Source organism: Asterias amurensis, chromosome 1 (assembly GCF_032118995.1).
Source record: "Asterias amurensis chromosome 1, ASM3211899v1".
Taxonomy (NCBI): Eukaryota; Metazoa; Echinodermata; class Asteroidea; order Forcipulatida; family Asteriidae; genus Asterias; species Asterias amurensis.
In genome coordinates this window covers 30,189,915-30,208,056 of record NC_092648.1, presented here as the reverse complement: position 1 = coordinate 30,208,056, position 18,142 = coordinate 30,189,915, and the positions used below count along the sequence as shown (strand labels likewise).

The window sequence follows — 18,142 nt, the reverse complement described above, 5'->3', positions numbered from 1 at the left end:
CCATAAAGGGAAACTGACAGGGTGAATTTTCTTTGGTACAAGTTGGATGCCGGAGTACAATCAATTTTGTGTTACTTCTACAAAACTCCCGTGCACATAACTTTTTTTAATATAAGACAAAGGGAAAAGTTTTATTATATACTTTATGTATTTATTCAATATAAAACTATCATAAAAACAAACAATATAAAAGTATTTACACGTTATCTCGCCAATTCTGTATATGTACAAAACCATGGTTTCTATTTCTCTCAAAATTATTTGAGCCATGTATGGGTGTATAAACAAAAATGAATGGTCTATGAAGGGTTAGAATAGTAATTTGGTTTTCACAAACCTTACTTTTGCAACACAGCAATTTCTTGCTTTCCGCCAATAAGTTTTGGTTTTGGTATGAATTTTAAAGACTCTGTGTCGTCTTGATCAATGCAGGCCTGTGGCTGTACATGGAATCAGGAAATCTTACCGAGAAAAGGCCTGGTCACACAGGCCTCGATAACAAGAACAAAAACGTTTAAAAAGTATGCCCTCGTTTGGTTGAATAAGCGTGGGCGTATTCTGCGTGGAGCAGTTCAACCAATAGAATGCATTCTCTTTGCTTCGTTATCGTTATCGATTTCATTATCGCTGCAGTGTGACTAGACCTTTACTGTATTTGTGCGCTCTCCCACCATATCAATCTATGTAGAGCACGCACATGTGTGCAGTAACTGGGTGAGCAGCCATAGTTCATTGTACAGCCAAAGCCTTGCTTTGATCACGATTACAGAGCCCCAAGAAGTTTTAAGTTTTTTATTGTGACCTTAATATTAGTTTTCCCTTTGTATGAAATGAAATATTCTTGTGCAAACTATGTTTTAAGATTGTATTTAAAATGGAAGAATGTGGTTTACCTGCAGAATGCAATCTGCAAGAATCTGATTAAAAAATTATTTAAAATGTTTAAAATAAAATTGTTTTAATTAATGTCTCTGTACGTATTTACAATCAATGATAAAACTCTGCGGAAATCAGAGGGATGCCTTATTTTTTTGTCAATTTGTAATAAACCCTTTTCACACTACAGAGGCAATTCTCAGTGAAGAAAACCCCAGAAAATTCCTAAAAGATTAACACTATCCTGCCAAAAATAAGCACTCGGATGTTCTACCCCCTAATTAGCTGTAAGTAAAGGCTGGTGTTTATATCCGATTACCTTGGCATTAAACAAATGAGAATATTTGTATACCCCTGGACAGGATGCCAGTCCATCAAAGGTTACTTCCCAACTCTCACCGGTACTTCTGGGTGAAGAGAAGCAATTATGATAAAGTGCCTTGCTCAAGGATACGAGTGTCGCGATTGACCAGGGCAGGATTCACACCCACATTCTGTAAACTACAGAACCTGGGTTCATCCCCGTAGACTGCTCTGCCACGCCACCCCACTAATTGTGTCGGTGTCATAAGTAAGACCATCACAATCTTTATTTTTCGAAAACCGAATCTCTGGGACATAACCACCTGAGAGATGAACTTTTTGCAGAAACCAGTCCAGATAGCAAGATACAAACTGTGCCAAGACTCGTAGGCTGATCACTGGGGGATGTTACTCATGAACTTCTGAAGTGCGTTGAGACGAGCGTCAATCTCGGTCATTTCTGATGAGCGGTTGTACATGGATTGATCTGAATGATACAAAAAAGGAACATGAAAACAAGATCACTATAGAACACACAATTGTGCTTTTCGCATGTGCACCACCCCCACATTTCACAAAATTTATTGCACGACTGACGACTGGTTAGTGAAAAATACGGCTGCTATAAAAAATGTGTGAAAAGCACTGTTAACAAATTACTCATGCCCATGTCGTGCAGAGAATACAGTGCTTACTTCTACCTTATTACTTGGCAGGATTGATAAGTTAGGACATAAAAGCTAAGGAGCAATGACACCAATGGTCAAGGACACAAATGCCGGGCCTGAGATTCAAACCCACATCGTGATGACTCAGCCACAACAAGTTGAACTTGGTTTGCTAGATCACACATCAGTGTATGGTAAACCCCCCAAATATACAAATGTTGACGCGGTTCTTTATTGTTTACAGGCTGAGATGCATACCTCTGTCTACTCCATAGTCGTATAGATCCTTTTGCCTGATCTTAGCTTGATTAGTTACTCGTTGGGCTCTGTCAGGATCATGGAGTGGATCAGGCGTACTCATCATCGTACTAAGTGGTTAAGGTAGAACCATTTACTGCGTTGCATTTAGTGGTTAATAGTAATGATAATGGATATTTACGTTCCGGGGGTATCCGCCAATTACGACGCTCATAACACATGAACAATATTACTCTGGTCACTGGGCCATTTAGATCATTCCTTAAACCATCTCTGCTCTCTGGCGACTGTGCCACCGAGCAAGTAGTGCACCAAGCTAAATTAATCACGAGAATCATCTCTACGTTTCACAGGTACCCATATACTCCTAGGTGAACACGAGCAAATATAACTAAGTGTCTTGCTCAAGGACACAGGTGTCATGGCCAAGATTTGAGCCCTCACCCTGATGACTTGGCCAACAGGGCCCAAATACATACAGCCGCTTAAAGCACAAAATATGGCTTAAACATTTTTCTGCTAAGCAGAAATGAGCAGCATACCAGCCATAAATAGTATATGTGACATCGTAGTTTGGTTGGTAACCTTATTCTGGTGAGCATAATTTTGTTGTGCCTGGCATCATTTTGTGCTTAAGTAGCTATATGAAAACAAAAACAGAAAACTTTGCACAGTGCTTTTCGGTTTTCATTTTGGCAGCTTTTAATTGTTTTTCTAGAGGAATTCTGCTGAAAAATTGCGTACACTGTAAGGTGATGTCACTGAAAGAGTTATAAGTGAACCTGTTAAAAGGATATCTTTTGGGCTTGCCTACTGGTGCAGCTCTCCTGTACGGCTGTAAAAGGAAATCAAAACATGTTAAATAAACAGTTGGAAAATATTATCATTTGTGAAGGCTATAATAGGCAGGGCTTGAATTTGGGGGTGGGGGGGGGGGCGGAACCACAAGATTGCGCAAGGCTTGAAGCTCAAAATATTTACTGGACCAGAATTTTGTGTACAAATTAAACCATGGAATTGAAATGAGAAAACGAGAGAAAATCAGCTGAGAAATTGCATGCCAGGTGGAAGTACCATTTGAAATGGTTTTCTTATAAATTTTGATTTGCACATTAAATCGCACATTCACCCATCACAGCAAAAAATTTAGGTCAGAGATGGACCAATTTAATGAGATACAAAAAACTCACTATTGTTGGGTTGTCCCAGGCAGTAGATGCAGTCCTGCGTTGCTTTCTTACATTGTTAAGTACTCTACAGGAGAAAAAACAAACATTTTAAATTCAAGTTCTGCTTATGATTAGCATTTCAACCATGCTACTCAGATGACCAAGTGCTACTCTACACTGGGTGCGTTCGTTTAGCTTCCCTGGGTCGACCCCGGTCTGCCCCTAGTGCATTCAAATAGCTTTGAGGTCATTCAAGGGGTTCACCCGGGTCAGCCCCCAAGTGCCCTGCTTGTATAGTGGGTCACTTGGGGGCTGGCCCCAGGTGCGAGAGCGGCGAGTGATTGTTCGTTTAGCTCTTGTCAGGAGTGAGCACCGAGGGGTAGACTCAGGGAAGCTTATCGAACGCACCCACTATAAAGCGACCTACAACTTGTTAACAAAAAACACGTGCTACTACAGTGAATGATTCAATGCAATCAATGGTAGTCACCAACATAGTCCTGTTTTTAGATAAGATATCCACAATGAAAACCTGGTTTGGGGCCTATGAAAATAACAAAGACAATTGTACCTAAAAACCACAACAACAATTGGGGAGACAGGGCTTTTTCTCAAGCTGGTCCTTTACTTTGTAATAATCTACCTCTTAATATCAGTAACATGTCTTCTATTCATAAGTTCAAAGAGGCCTTCAAAACCCACAGCTGCTTTTCACTAATTTTGTGTTTCTTCCTTACGCCAGGAGTATCACTTGTGGTGGATTCTGGATACCGGCACACTATAAGAGTTCTTATTATTATTATTATTATTATTATTATTATTACTACAGTGTTAATTGATGATACAGAGATGGAATATAGCTCAAATATGAATGTACAATCCAAATAACTGAACACACTACACATATAGTGTGAAGGGTAAACCAAAATAATTTTCAACAGAAAAATTATGTAAGAATGGAAGAGGATACACTTTAAAGGGATTTTCCTTCACCTTGTTCTCTTCTGTGAGGAATCCGAGAGAACATCGATGTCACTCAATCCACTCGTTGAGACTCGACTGCCACGACTTCCAACTGATGAGTTACTCCTGGACCGAGGTCTTGAGTAAGCTTTGAAGAATTATTTAAAAAGGATCAGAGATTATTCTAATGAAACTCCCAGGTAGCCTGATTGTGAAGTTTGCAGTAGCCCCAGGAGACAATGAGGATTATCATGTGGTTATAATGGACCTGTCTTATTCTGATAACGATCAAAAGATTTTAAAATTCATCATTTTGGTTGTTGCAACCAGAATTGTAAATAAATGTAATCATATTGTATATTTGGTAAGAGACACTGCCAAGATTAGGGTTAGTACTCCGTTGGTAGAGTACCGGCATGTAAATCCAGGGGTCTCAGGTTCAGGTCCCACTCTAGTCAAATTTTCTTTGTTCAACCCGAATAGGTTTTAATACGCAGTCAGTTTTTTTACTTGGTATTTGAAATAAAAAATTGCAACCCTCTTAATATTACTGCTGCTTCCCAGGTTGTATCACAAACTTTGGTGTAATCCCTGGCTATGGAGCAGTTGCAGAATGAATGGCTTCTGACTGGCACCTTTGAATAAATATATTACCAAAATATGGAGACCACCACCCTGCACCAACATAGGACTAGATCGTTCAGTTGGTAGAGCGTCAGAATGTTCATCTGGAGGTCGCAGTTCAAGTCCCGCTTTAAGAAAAATTTCTTTGGTTAACCCAAGTTATTTTGAAGTTCACCCCAATCAGTATTCCTTGTGGATAATTACTACATATTTCATACACTGATGTGATAGCGCAAATCTGCTTAGCTTTAGGTACCTGGGTAAGATGGTGATGGCCTTGTTCTTGGTCTTCCTCTCTCCTGGGAACGAGGTGGCTGAGACCCAGATGATAATGTTCGACTTCTCCTTCTCTCCCTACAAATGGGATAACAGCAGAGAAATAAGAGGCTGAACAAACAGCTGTGAGATTAGTTGCAGACAGATCAGCATAAGTCTTTTTGAGGTGTGGCGGACATACAATGTTTTACGCGCGCGCCCCAAACGGGGGCAACTCATAGATATAGAACATAATACCTAGATCGGCCACACGTACATACGCGCCAGTAGTGTTGTAGCATTGTGTCCGCCATATCTCAAAAAGGCGTTTTTAGAGCGCTGTCAGGCTGCACTGCTTTTCCATCTGTTCTTGGGAAAAATTTGAATTTTTCATCGTAGCTGTTCCTGATGTGGCTGATTTTTTAAATGATGGTCATATTACGAGTACACAGGCTGTTTGACTGATTATTGGTGATAAATCTGATTACTATGTGGTGGATTTTTCTGGGAATATCCATCGCGATTTTGACTCCGGGTGACTTCGGGGATCAGCCAACCGTGACTGCTATGGGCCTGACCTACACCCCTAGGAAACTGCTTGAACTACGGCCTGACTCTTGTCGCTTACTTGACCATGCAGCATGGAGATCGGCCTGCGATGCAGGGATAGCGCTTCGCTATCCTACACGACGGGGTTGCCGTGGAGGTGCACGTAAACAAAGGAAACTCGCTTCACCTATTGTTACTGGACAATCAGAGGTAACCATAGGCACCACTCCACTGCACACCACCACCATCGGCCCTATACAAAGCCAAACCACAACTCCAGATACTGAAAATGTGAACTTAGCCCTTCTTAACTGCCGATCTGCAAGGAATAAAACTGAACTGATAAATGATTTCATTGTAGATAGCAAATCGGATATTCTGGCACTGACAGAAACCTGGTTTACTGGAACTGAAGATGATCAAAAATACATCGGTGAAATTTGTCCCAGTGGCTTCACTTTCACACACGTCCCTAGAACCGGCCGGCGTGGTGGGGGTGTTGCTGTCATCTTGCGTAAAAGCTTCAATGTGAAACTTTTGAAAACTCAGTGTTTTGCTTCATTTGAGTACATGATTATTAACATTTCCTCGGGCAACAACAACTCTGCGGTAACTTTAATTGTACTTTACCGACCACCATCGTCCTCTCACAACAACTTCATGACTGAGTTCTCGACGTTGCTTGAGTCCATGGTACTTGAGAACAACTTGGTTGTGGTTGGTGACTTTAATTTCAACTGGGCACAGAAAGACAGCAGCACCAAAAAGTTAGACGAACTTTTAGACAGCATGGGCTTACTTCAGTGCGTTGAATCACCTACACATACCAGTGGCCATATTCTTGACTACGTCATAGGGAGAGCCAGTGACGATGTACTTATTTCATCTTCGGTCAAGGTATCTACCTTTATATCTGATCACTGTAGCGTGGTTTGTGAACTGAAACTAGGTAAACCAAAGCGCTCTTGGAAAGTAGCTACTTACCGTAAATTGAACAAAATAGATCTTACTGAGTTCACCAGGGACATGACCCATCTACTACAAGTTGCACCAGATTCTGAGCTGTCTGCTCAGGTAGAGTGTTATGAAACTACCCTCAAACAACTAATTGACAGACACGCCCCAATACAGAGGCGACTACTACCCGTACGTCCCCATAGCCCTTGGTATACGCATGACATCATGGAGGCCAAAAAGCAAAAGCGGATGTACGAAAAGCAGTGGAGGAAATCTAGTCCTACTGTTCACCGCCAAATGTTTACAGAGCAAAGAAACCTGGTTCTTCGTTTAACTAGAGATGCCCGACGTGCACATTTCAAACAGAAGATATCAGACAATGCAACAAATCCAAGACAACTTTTCGCTATTGTTGATGGTTTGCTACACAGTAAACCATCACTGTGTCTTCCTGACAGTCCATCTGCATTAGACCTCGCGGAAAGGTTTAATGTTCACTTCGAAACCAAAGTTACGCACATCAGGTCGGAGCTTGATGGTCAGATATCATCAGTTGCAGTCTCTGTCCATGATACTCATTCTACATCGGTACTCCAACTTTTCGAGACGGAATCGGAAGAAACTGTTGGAAAGCTCATCCGCCGCTCACCCTCGAAATCATGTGACCTCGATCCAATACCCACCTCCTTGTTGAAAACTTGTCTGTCATCCGTCCTACCTGCCATTACAAACATTGTCAACTCATCCATAGAAACAGGAATCGTGCCTCAGCAGCTCAAAAAGGCGCACGTCACCCCCATCTTAAAGAACTCAAAGCTAGATAAGAACAAGCTGAGTAACTACAGACCTGTGTCGAATCTGCCGTTCATCTCAAAAGTTGTGGAAAAAGTGGTAGCTGGTCAACTCAATGACTACCTAACATCTAACAACCTGCTTGAGCTGGCACAGTCAGCGTATCGTAAACACCACAGCACCGAGACTACGCTCCTGTGTGTTCAAAATGACATCCTTGGAGCCATTGACAAGAAACTCTCTGTAATTTTAGTGCTACTTGACCTTTCTGCTGCTTTTGACACTATCGACCACCAAATCCTCCTTCAACGTCTTCACTACAATTTCGGTATCACTGGAACTGCTTTGAAGTGGTTTACTTCATATCTGGAAAATCGCACCCAGAATGTAAAAATTGACGGGTCCTTCTCATCTAACACTACATCACGTTTTGGCGTCCCTCAGGGGTCGGTGCTCGGTCCAGTGTTATTTTCCTTGTACTTTTCACCTGTTGCGAACATTGCTCGTAACCACGGTCTGTCCGTTCAGCTTTACGCGGATGACGCACAACTATATCTGCCATTTGTCTCCACGGACGCAAACACTGCAGTTGCTCGTACAGAAGCGTGTGTTGCCGAAGTTAAGGAATGGATGGTCGCAAACAAACTTCAACTCAATAGCGATAAGACAGTCATCCTCTTGCTGAACTCCCAAAGTCAACATCGCCACAACACCATTCACAGCATCCTGATTGATGGCCATGTCATTCCTTGTAGCAACACAGCTAGAAACCTTGGTGTCATCTTTGACAGGCACATGAACTTCACAACCAACGTCAAAAACTCCTCCCGAATCGCCATGTACCACTTGAAGAACATAAACCACATCCGCTCATTGCTCTCTGACAAAACAGCAGAGCAACTCATTCACGCACTTGTAACGTCTCGACTCGACTACTGCAACTCACTCTTATATGGACTTCCAGCTTCCACCTTGCATCACCTTCAGAGAATCCAGAACATTGCAGCTCGTATCCTAACACGCTCAAAAAAGTTTGAGCATATCACCCCGGTTCTTCAAGCACTTCAAGGCTCCCTGTTGAGCAACGCATCATCTTCAAACTCCTTTGTACAACATACCGTTGTATGACAGAGACTTCATCCCCGTTGTACTTGCAGAGGCTTCTCCTGCCGTATAAGCCCGTTCGCCAGCTAAGGTCCAGTGATGCCAACTTGCTTGCCGTTCCACCTTCCAGGTTGAAAACTTATGGGGATAGAAGTTTCTCGGTTGCTGCCCCCAACCTGTGGAACGACCTGCCTCTCACCCTTAGATCACAACCTGACATTTTTTCATTCAAATCCAATCTCAAAACTTACCTCTTCAGTCAAGCCTACCATTAATTTTTCCCTTGGTCATATTTTAGCGCAGTGAATAGTTTTCTAGATACCAGCGCTTTATAAGATTTATTATTATTATTATTATTATAGCAATAAGTGGCTGGCAGTTAGGCTTAGAGATTAGTAGCTGACTGAACAGCAGAGAGATTACTGACTGGCAGAAAAGTAGACAGACTAGTGGCTGATAGAACAACATAGCAATAAGTGGCTGGCAGAACAGCTGTGAGATAAGTGACTGAGACTGATGTGGCTGACGGAACAGCAGAGAAATAAGTGGCTGGCAGAAAAGTAGACATACTAGTGGCTGGTAGACCAGCATAGAGATAAGTGGCTGGCAGAACAGCTGTGAGATAAGTGGCTGAGACTGATGTGGCTGACGGAACAGCATATAGATAAGAGGCTGACGGAACAGCAGAGAGATTACTGACTGGCAGAAAAGTAGACGGACTAGTGGCTGATAGAACAGCATAGAGATAAGTGGCTGGCAGAACAGCTGTGAGATAAGTGGCTGAGACTGATGTGGCTGACGGAACAGCATATAGATAAGAGGCTGACGGAACAGCAGAGAGATTACTGACTGGCAGAAAAGTAGACGGACTAGTGGCTGATAGAACAGCATAGAGATAAGTGGCTGGCAGAACAGCTGTGAGATAAGTGGCTGAGACTGATGTTGCTGACGGAACAGCAGAGAAATAAGTGGCCAACCGCAATTCAGAGAGATTAGAGGTCGCGTTTACAGCAGAGATATTTGTGGCTGACCAAATGGTAAAGAGATAGAGGAAGGTAGAGGAAGTTTTTCTCTTTTTTACAGTCAATAAATTAACTTCTTGTTCAGAAAAACACTACAAGAGAAACCACAAGTTCCATTAATTGATTTAGATAAGGGTCACAGAATTCAAGAATGTACAGACAGGTCATGTGACAAACCTCCTTGATTTGGCTTCATCTTGCCTCCGTTTCTTCTCCTGTGTGTACGCTGTGGGGTCAAATCGGGGAACTCTTGCACCTGTCATGAAATAAAACAACAAAATACCACATCAGATTCTTGGGGTCTAGTACTAAGACATCTGCTCTGGAATGGCAACAGTTGTGGGTTCAACTAAAACCCGAGTAACACGCCAGTGGATTTTTTCACAGGACTCTGGAAAATATCGAGTATTGGTATATGGGTGAAACAAAAACAGTTCTTTTTTCTCAATGCAAATTGGCCGCTAGGCAGCTTTATCTTAGCCGAACTTCTTAAAGCCTGTTAGCAGAAATACATTCAAAACTTCCATGAACTTTGCATTATTTTGATTGGTGCCACCTAACTTTTTGCTTAGCAAATACATTTTCTAAGCAGTATTTTCAGCTGATCAGCTTTATAAATACATTGGGCGATAATCTGCATCAGTTCTACCTGCAGGTGATGGTGACCGGCTCCCAACTGAGGAGACAGATGGAGGCCTCCTCCGATCTCTTGAAGTTGACCGCTCCCTACTGACCATTCTAGCCCTCTCCCGACTTGCATCCCTGGCGTTGGCCAGGCGAGCCCTCTCCTGGGTGGATATGGAACGTCTGGAGGTGGACCGCTGGGAGATGGGAAGTGGTAAAGAGGGGGACCTACTAACTCGTCGTGATGAGCTGTTAGGAAATGAATATCATAGTCATTTATTCACTGGTTTGGATAGGCTGCGTTTTTATGTGTGAATTAAAGGGACACCTTGCCTTTGGATTGGGCGCTTTTGGCTGTATAAGTGTTTGTATGATATAAGTGGTTGGAAAGATGATTTAAAGCCATTGGACCCTTTCGGTAAACAGTATTGTACAAGGCCCACACTTTGTGTACCACAACTTCTATATCAAATAGCAAACCTGTGGAAATTTTGGCTCAATCGGTCATCGGAGTCGGGAGAAAAACAACGGAAAAACCCACCCTTGTTTCCGCGCGTTTTGCCGTGTCATGACATGTGTTTAAAATAAATCCGTAATTCTCGCTATCGAGAATTGATTTTGTTTTACTGTTTTCTCAAAAAGTAAAGCATTTCATGGAATAATATTTCAAGAGAAGTCTTTCACCACTACCTTCTTTAAACCCTGTAAAGTATTTGTAAGGGTTTGAAAGGGTCCAATGGCTTTAAAGTGAATTTATGGATTCACACATATTTCCCTGAAAAATTGTGTGGTTTTCCTTATACTTTGAGAACTAGTCCGTACTTTGTGTAGTAACAACTTTGGTTCTACAAAATGGTGAATCCTGTAAATTCACAAAGAAAAAGGAAAACTTCATACTTATGTAAAAAGTGAGACAGCGATGACTGGATCAGGCTGACTCAACATAAACGTTGAGACCAATTAAGAACTCACTCCATCAGTGAAGTTTAAAGAGAAGTCCCCTCGATCCACTAAGCAGAAGTAGTAGTCCTGAGAGATTTTCCTAAGTCCCCCAGGTAGAAGTAAAATAAGCAGGACAGTTTCAGATCTAAGTAGTCTCCCAAATTCCAAAAATCTTCTCCACGGCAGTAGAATTAGAATAAATAGCAAGACAAGGTTTCAAAGAACAAATTCCATCATGGTAGATAAATACACATGGTGTTCCCTTAAAACTTTGTATACACGGATTGATACTTCACCATGCAATTACTGAAAACCCATACATACAAGCAAGCTGAACAAAATATAGTAAATGATAATAAGTGGTCTTTGATCTCTGTCTGGTTCTTAGCTTCTTCAATGACCTTTTAATGACGGCAAGTTCATTGATCAGACTCTTGACTCGCACCCTCAGATTTCTCTCACTGGCACGTAACTCCTCTACCTGAAAACAAAGATATTTGCAAAATATGAACGTACATTTTTTATTTGTACACTCAAAAAATAATGATGTTATAAACAAAAGAGTGAAAAACCATGCAAAACGTTCAGCAATGTCCTTAATTAAGCTGTTGCATCTTTTGTCTAGGTTTTCAGATAAAGTTTTCTCACATTTGACTTAATTTCAGTTCACAGAACAAAAATGATTCTTGTATGAACTTCATAATCTGTGTATTTGATCCTTACCAATTCTATATAATACATTTAAGCAGAATTGTAATGTTAAAAAAACATTAAGGTACATTAAGAAACACTTCTGGAGAGGGAGCTGACATGCAAAGGCGCAACATTTAATACCAGACTAAATATCTTTAAAATGTGGTCTAATGAAATACATTGTAACTTACCTCCTCCATAAGATTCTTATAGTCTTGATTCCTTTTACTGGACGACCTTTGAAACTTCCTTCTCTCATTCATCAATTCCTCCTCAAGGTTTCTGACCACAGTCTTCAAGATGCGGACCTCTTTAACTGCTGTTCCTTTGGACGTGTTCTTGACCTCTCGCCGGTACTGTAAGAACTCATCATCGAGGTTCTGTTTCTCTTTTAGGAGATCTTCATAACTTCAGAGATGATAAAACAAAAGATGGATGTAATTAGGGGATTCAATTCATACAAGTAGGGCCTATTAAGCACCATTCTAAATGACTTTCTATCCAGTGGCATAACTAAACATTTGTATATTTTTGCAACTAGGTTTGTTTTTTAGGAGGGGTGGGGGTTGCAAGCGGAGCTATTTGGGGGAGCTATTTAATGTTTTGAATTGTAACTTTTCTCATTATCATTCTCTACTTCTGGTTAAGTATCTGTACAAAACACTTATTTTGCAGTGTAACTCAGAGGCCTGAACAACCTGTGAGGAGAAAATGATGGGGAAACCCTTTATTTGATATTGATTTGCTCTTTGTGCGGTAAGCATTGTGGCTTACTACTAACATGGGATTTCAACCAACGACCCAGGCATTCTAGCACGGATGTCTTTACCATTAGACCATTGAGCATGTCCTGTGACAAAAGGCCAGTTTAAGTTTATGTAATAAGCAGTGGGTACCACTATAGACATAATAATTGAGGAAAATAATTAAATATAAAAGCCATGTTGAAGTCTTTTGCCAAAGGTGAGATTCCAACACCATGGTAAAAGCCAGAAAACCAGTAGCTATCCTGCTACTCTGTAACCTCATTCTCTGTTTATAAAAACCAGCTAACTCTCAAACAAACTTCCTGAAAGCTACAACAGGAAAGAGAAAGTATTTGAGTGTGGACGCTAACCACAGACTAGCCCTTATTTTAAAACACCAAAACAAAGCTAAAAAACTGTCAGCGCAAAACTCACTCTTTTTTCAGTCTCTGAAGCTCGTTACTCCTGAAATCTGAATGCACCTGTAATGTAAGATAGAGGGTTGTGTCATCACTTTGCAGGGCTAACTATTCATTCCTATTTACCGAGTTGGGCGTAGGTTCAACTGTAAATTACATCATAATTTTATCACCCTTTGCTGCTGTAGCGGAGATGTCAATTGGTTACGGTCACAAAAATGCAGAAAAAACCCACTAAGATTGTTCAACTGACCTGTGACTGCATTTTTCTTATTTCCTTCTTGAGTTCCCTGACTGTGTCTTGTAGAGCTACAGGGTCTGGCTTGCCTTGGTATGGCAGGGGTAATGGATAGTGTATCCTGTAAAACAACAAGAAGAAATACACTGACAATAACATTTTCTGAGGTAAATTTATTTAGAGGAATGCAGTGCCTTGGATCGGTCGAGTTGGTCTTTGAAAAGCAGTTGTAACCGTTTGTCACAAAATGCATATGATTAGAAAGATATTTTGTGGAAGTTTTCTTATTTTTTCAAAAACTATGTCATTTCAGATGTTTGATACTATCAACCTCTCCCCTTTACTCATTACCAAGTAAGGTTTTATCCTATTAAAGACAGTGGACACTTTTAGTAATTGTCAAAGACCAGTCTTCTCACTTGGTGTATCTCAACATATGCATAAAATAACCAACCTGTGGAAATTTGAGCTTGATTGGTCGTCGGAGTTGCGAGATAACTATAAAAGAAAAAAACACCCTTGTCACACGAAGTCGTGTGATTTCAGGTGTTTGATTTTAAAACCTCAAATTCTACACTTGAGGTCTCGAAATCAAATTCGTGGAAATTTACTTCTTTCTCGAAAAATACGTCCCTTCAGAGGGAACCGTTTCTCACAATGTTTTATACCATCAACCTCTCCCCATAATTATTTTGAGTAATTACCAATAGTGTCCACTGCCTTTAAGATTTTCTACTCATCTTATCTTACCTGTCAAACTCCACTGTGTATGTAACAATCAGGTACCGCTTGGCACTCAGAGCAGCCTTCTGAGCTCCTGGTATATTGCTTCTAGTCACACCCGCTTTCCTACTCCTCAGTGTCTCCAGGTCAGAATAGGTCAACAGGTCAAGGGTCACTGAATCACTTGACTGTTCAGAAAAAATAATGGTGAAAAGCCAATTAAAACAATGCCAGATTGTTACATGAGAAAATTAGACAAACCTGAATGATTACATGTATTACAGTAAGTGCTGCCATTATTTTATAGGCATTAGTCTGTCCCATAAGACTAGCAGTTGTTTCTTTACTCCAAATTCAATTCAATTCAATTCAATTCAATTCAATTCAATTCAATTCAATTCAATTCAATTCAATTCAATTCAATTCAATTCAATTCAATTCAATTCAATTCAATTCAATTCAATTTAACAAACTTTAATCATCCTTTGCAGGCAATCACAATAGCAGACCGGCTCCATATAAAAATATCAAAAACATTATTATTGTTATTGGTTTATTCAAAATGCAAACATGGCGGCCAAAAAGCCGAATTGCGGATGCATATATACAAAGAGTAAAAACACAATAATTATTACTATAAATCCATTAAACAGGTATCCCTTAGCAATGACGTTCATTTGGTCCATACGATCCACCTGGTCCATTTATTTGGAACAGGCTGTCTACAGTTGTTATTTTCCCTATTGTGGACCCCGATTTCAAATCCCAAACTTGAACCTCTCATGTACTTTGGATTTTCAGCCCTTACCAACTTGACTAGGTTTCCCAATTGGGGTTTTCCTCCCTCATCTAAAAATGAAAATTTCCTCTAATTTTCTTTTCATCCCTGTTTTGGCCCCAACTGTGCTGTTGGATGGTAGTAAAAACAGAAATAAAATATTCGTGAAGAGATTTTCAACTACACCTTCTTGATGGCAGACTCCAACATACTGGTGAATATTGAGAACTGCTTGAAGTTGCCAGTCTTGTGGGTCAAATCTTCAATATCTAAGGAAATTGTGACAAAGTGGATAAATATTTAGCTTAAAGGGAAAGAATACGATTGGTAACCACTCCTAAAATGAAAAGCAATACAAAAATTAAAGGCACTACAAAACTTGTTTGGTAAGAAGGACAGCAGTGTACAATTTTTAAAGAATCATTTTACCAAGAGGTACTGTGGAAATGGAAAATGATAAGTTTGAATTGGAGTAATGTTACTTTAACAGAGGAAGATGGACTTCTTCGAAAACCACCTCACCTTTTTAAGATCCATCTTTTAACTTTACTTAATTAAATCTGTTAGTTTGTTTTGACTGCTTTGTATTTGTATATATTGTGGATTTTTAACTGTATTGCTTTGTGATGTCTATGTGACTTTAGAAAGCATTTTTTGGTAAACAATCATTATTTTTATTATTTTTTTTTATTTATTATTTACTCACAAGCAGCATCAAATGTCCCCCTCCACTGGTCAGTAGTCAGTCTGTCTTCAACCTCAGTGGTCACTGTGTTCTGGTCATCATCCACCCACATACTGACCACATAGTCCATGCCACGGAATGTGTATGAACCCGTCACACTGGGTAGCTTGTCCTCTTCCTCTGCACCCATTCTTAATTATGGTGAATCAATGGGCAGCATATGAAGTCCTGTTAACACTGGGATTAAATTCTCTAAAAGAAAGAGAAACAACAAACTGTCTGAGATAAAAAGAGTAATGTTGCAGTTTCATTACAGTATGCAGTCTTCTTGTTCTGCATAGGGCCTACGTTTCTGTATACAATCTGCACCACTAACATGCACCTAAATGTAGTGAAGAGCGCTCATTGTTCGCAGACATTTCACGGACATTTTTATCATAAGTGATATTTTGGTCAGTCTCTATAGAGAGTATACTCTCTGGTAACTTTTTGAGGTTCTTTTCTTCAAAATACTATCACGATGATTGTTTCCTTGTCCTAAATTTATTCAAACAAAACAAACTTAATATCAAATTTGTGATCTTATTTCAGAATGTGTGTCGTCATGATTTTTGAATCGGTAACAATTGTAGGGCTTAGTAATAAAACATAGACTGATTGAAGAGAGTTGTTCTGTAGTGTTATTGTTGTTGTTAACTTACTAACCGGTCCAAACTTACTTTCTTTGCATGGTAAACAAAATTTTATTGAAAAGATGAAAACAAAATTTGTTCAAATAGGTCAGTAAACTGTTAAATGATGATACAGAAATTCAAGTGTAACTTTGCTTTTTGTAGCGCTATCGTCTGAATCCTGATTCAAATTGTCATGATTGTTTCTACTCTTAACCCTAGAAGTAGAACTATGTGGTTCGTTCTGCTATAGACCTTATGCACATGACGTCATTTCAGTACGGCGCCCCCGCATTGAGGTCAAAAGGAGATTGTTCATTGGTCAAACTATGTGCGTTTTGATTGTTTCGTCACTGTTTGACCTTAAAGATGGGGGCTGGATGACGTCAATGCATAAGGTCTATCGTCCCATAGCGGATCGAACCTCATTCTCATACTAGTTCAGGTAGTTGCGATAACGTAACACTCATCCGCTTCTCCGTCAGGAGGGTTCCGTTATCGCAACTAAGTTCTAGTAGGAGTAGATTGTTTCAATATTAAATTTATTACAACATACATCCATCATTACATGTCAACCAAGCTTTAATATCAGCTGAACATTACTACGTTTATGAAGGCACATAACAAAATTTCTGGACTGTCATGACTGTGTAGCTTCTTAATCTTATTTATAATTATAACACAATTAATAGCAGGGATAACTTTCCGCACCTCGCCACCACTTGTTCACTAATTTTTACAAAAAGGGATATCTCGTTGAGGTAAATTAGATACTAACTCATATCGAATGAAAAAGTGGTGGCGCCATACGGAAACTTTTCCAATAGCAGATAGCGCAATATTCTGGAAGGAATCCCCCACCCCTCCCCCACACACACACACTTAAAGAATAACATTGACTGAGAATGGGAAAATTGAGGAGGCACTTTTTTTCTTTTGCGTTGTTGCCGGAAATTTGTAAACAAAACAAAAAACTTGTCAGGTCAGAGGTGAGACTCAGATTTAGATACAGATCTCATCACGATTTGAAAAAGAAAGGGTTGATAACGTAACTTACAATGTCAATACTCAATATCAAGCTAAGACGTGGGTGGAGAAATATCATTTGTAGTCCCACAATATTCAGCAGAATTAAGTGTAGTGAAGTGTCTTGCACCACCGTCCGTACACACAGTGAGTAGCACAGTCAGTTTCAAAAAACGCGCAGCACCAAAGTCAAAGTAAATCTCAACACGCCCTCAAGCGACAGCAAATAAACATACGGAAGCCAAGAGAGACCATTCTACGTGCTTTTACTGAGTGTTTGCCGAAGTGACGACTTTGTATCAGCTTCTATGTCATTTATTACCAAACGACTATAATACCAAGCTTTGTTAAGGAAGGTGAACTAATTTATTCAGTGGTATCGATCCTATAGCTACCATCTCGAAGGCGTGTTGTTTATTATGATATTTCTTGATGTTGGGCTAGTTTTTGTGTTTCAGGCAAAATACCGAATGGTTAATTGTTGTTAGAAAAAACCAAAAGGGGAGCTTTGACTAACGAGCATTTATTAGAGACTTTATAAATAGTTTGTTTATGCATGGAGGAAGTTGTTCCTCCATGGTTTATGTCACTTGACCCGTTTAAGTTCAAAGCACCGACGTCACATGTGGCTTGAGAGTCCAATTTTATTGTTGCATTTATGGTAGGCGACTCCGAAAAATGGCGCAACCAAATAATATTAGAGTTAGACCATTGATCTCCTTATATTGTCAGTACAATATAGTTCCATTTCGTCCTCCATGTTGAGACACAGCCGTTCCTTATCTGAAGGTCAAGGACGTATACACATGTACGGATCAGATATAACTGCAAATCTCCAGCTGAAAGCCACATTAAAGGCACTGGACACCTTTAGTAATTGTTAAAGACCAGTCTTCTCACTTGGTGTATCTCATGTGCATAAAATAACAAGCCTGTGAAACTTTTAGCTTAATTGATCGTCGAAGTTGCAAACTAATAATGAAAGTGCCTTCCCAGATGCTTGATTTTGAGACCTCAAAATTGCTTCTTTGTCGAAAACATCTCTAGGTGACTATGT

At 40.1% G+C, this 18,142-nt stretch overlaps 1 protein-coding gene across 1 annotated transcript; it reads right to left on the bottom strand.

Moving 5' to 3' along the window:
• Nucleotides 1-125: 125 nt before the first annotated feature.
• LOC139936301 (centrosomal protein CCDC61-like) lies at nucleotides 126-17,254 on the bottom strand. Its single transcript, XM_071931095.1, has 16 exons — nucleotides 17,117-17,254; nucleotides 15,410-15,640; nucleotides 14,890-14,972; nucleotides 13,953-14,113; nucleotides 13,218-13,323; nucleotides 12,981-13,027; nucleotides 11,991-12,207; nucleotides 11,508-11,587; nucleotides 10,190-10,413; nucleotides 9,718-9,796; nucleotides 5,118-5,215; nucleotides 4,268-4,385; nucleotides 3,296-3,359; nucleotides 2,903-2,940; nucleotides 2,106-2,212; nucleotides 126-1,666 (listed from the first exon to the last, which is right to left on the bottom strand). The coding sequence occupies exons 2-16, from the start codon at nucleotides 15,576-15,578 to the stop codon at nucleotides 1,575-1,577; spliced, it is 1,683 nt and encodes a 560-aa protein (XP_071787196.1). The 5' UTR covers nucleotides 15,579-15,640; nucleotides 17,117-17,254; the 3' UTR covers nucleotides 126-1,574.
• Between the last annotated feature and the right edge of the window lie 888 nt (nucleotides 17,255-18,142).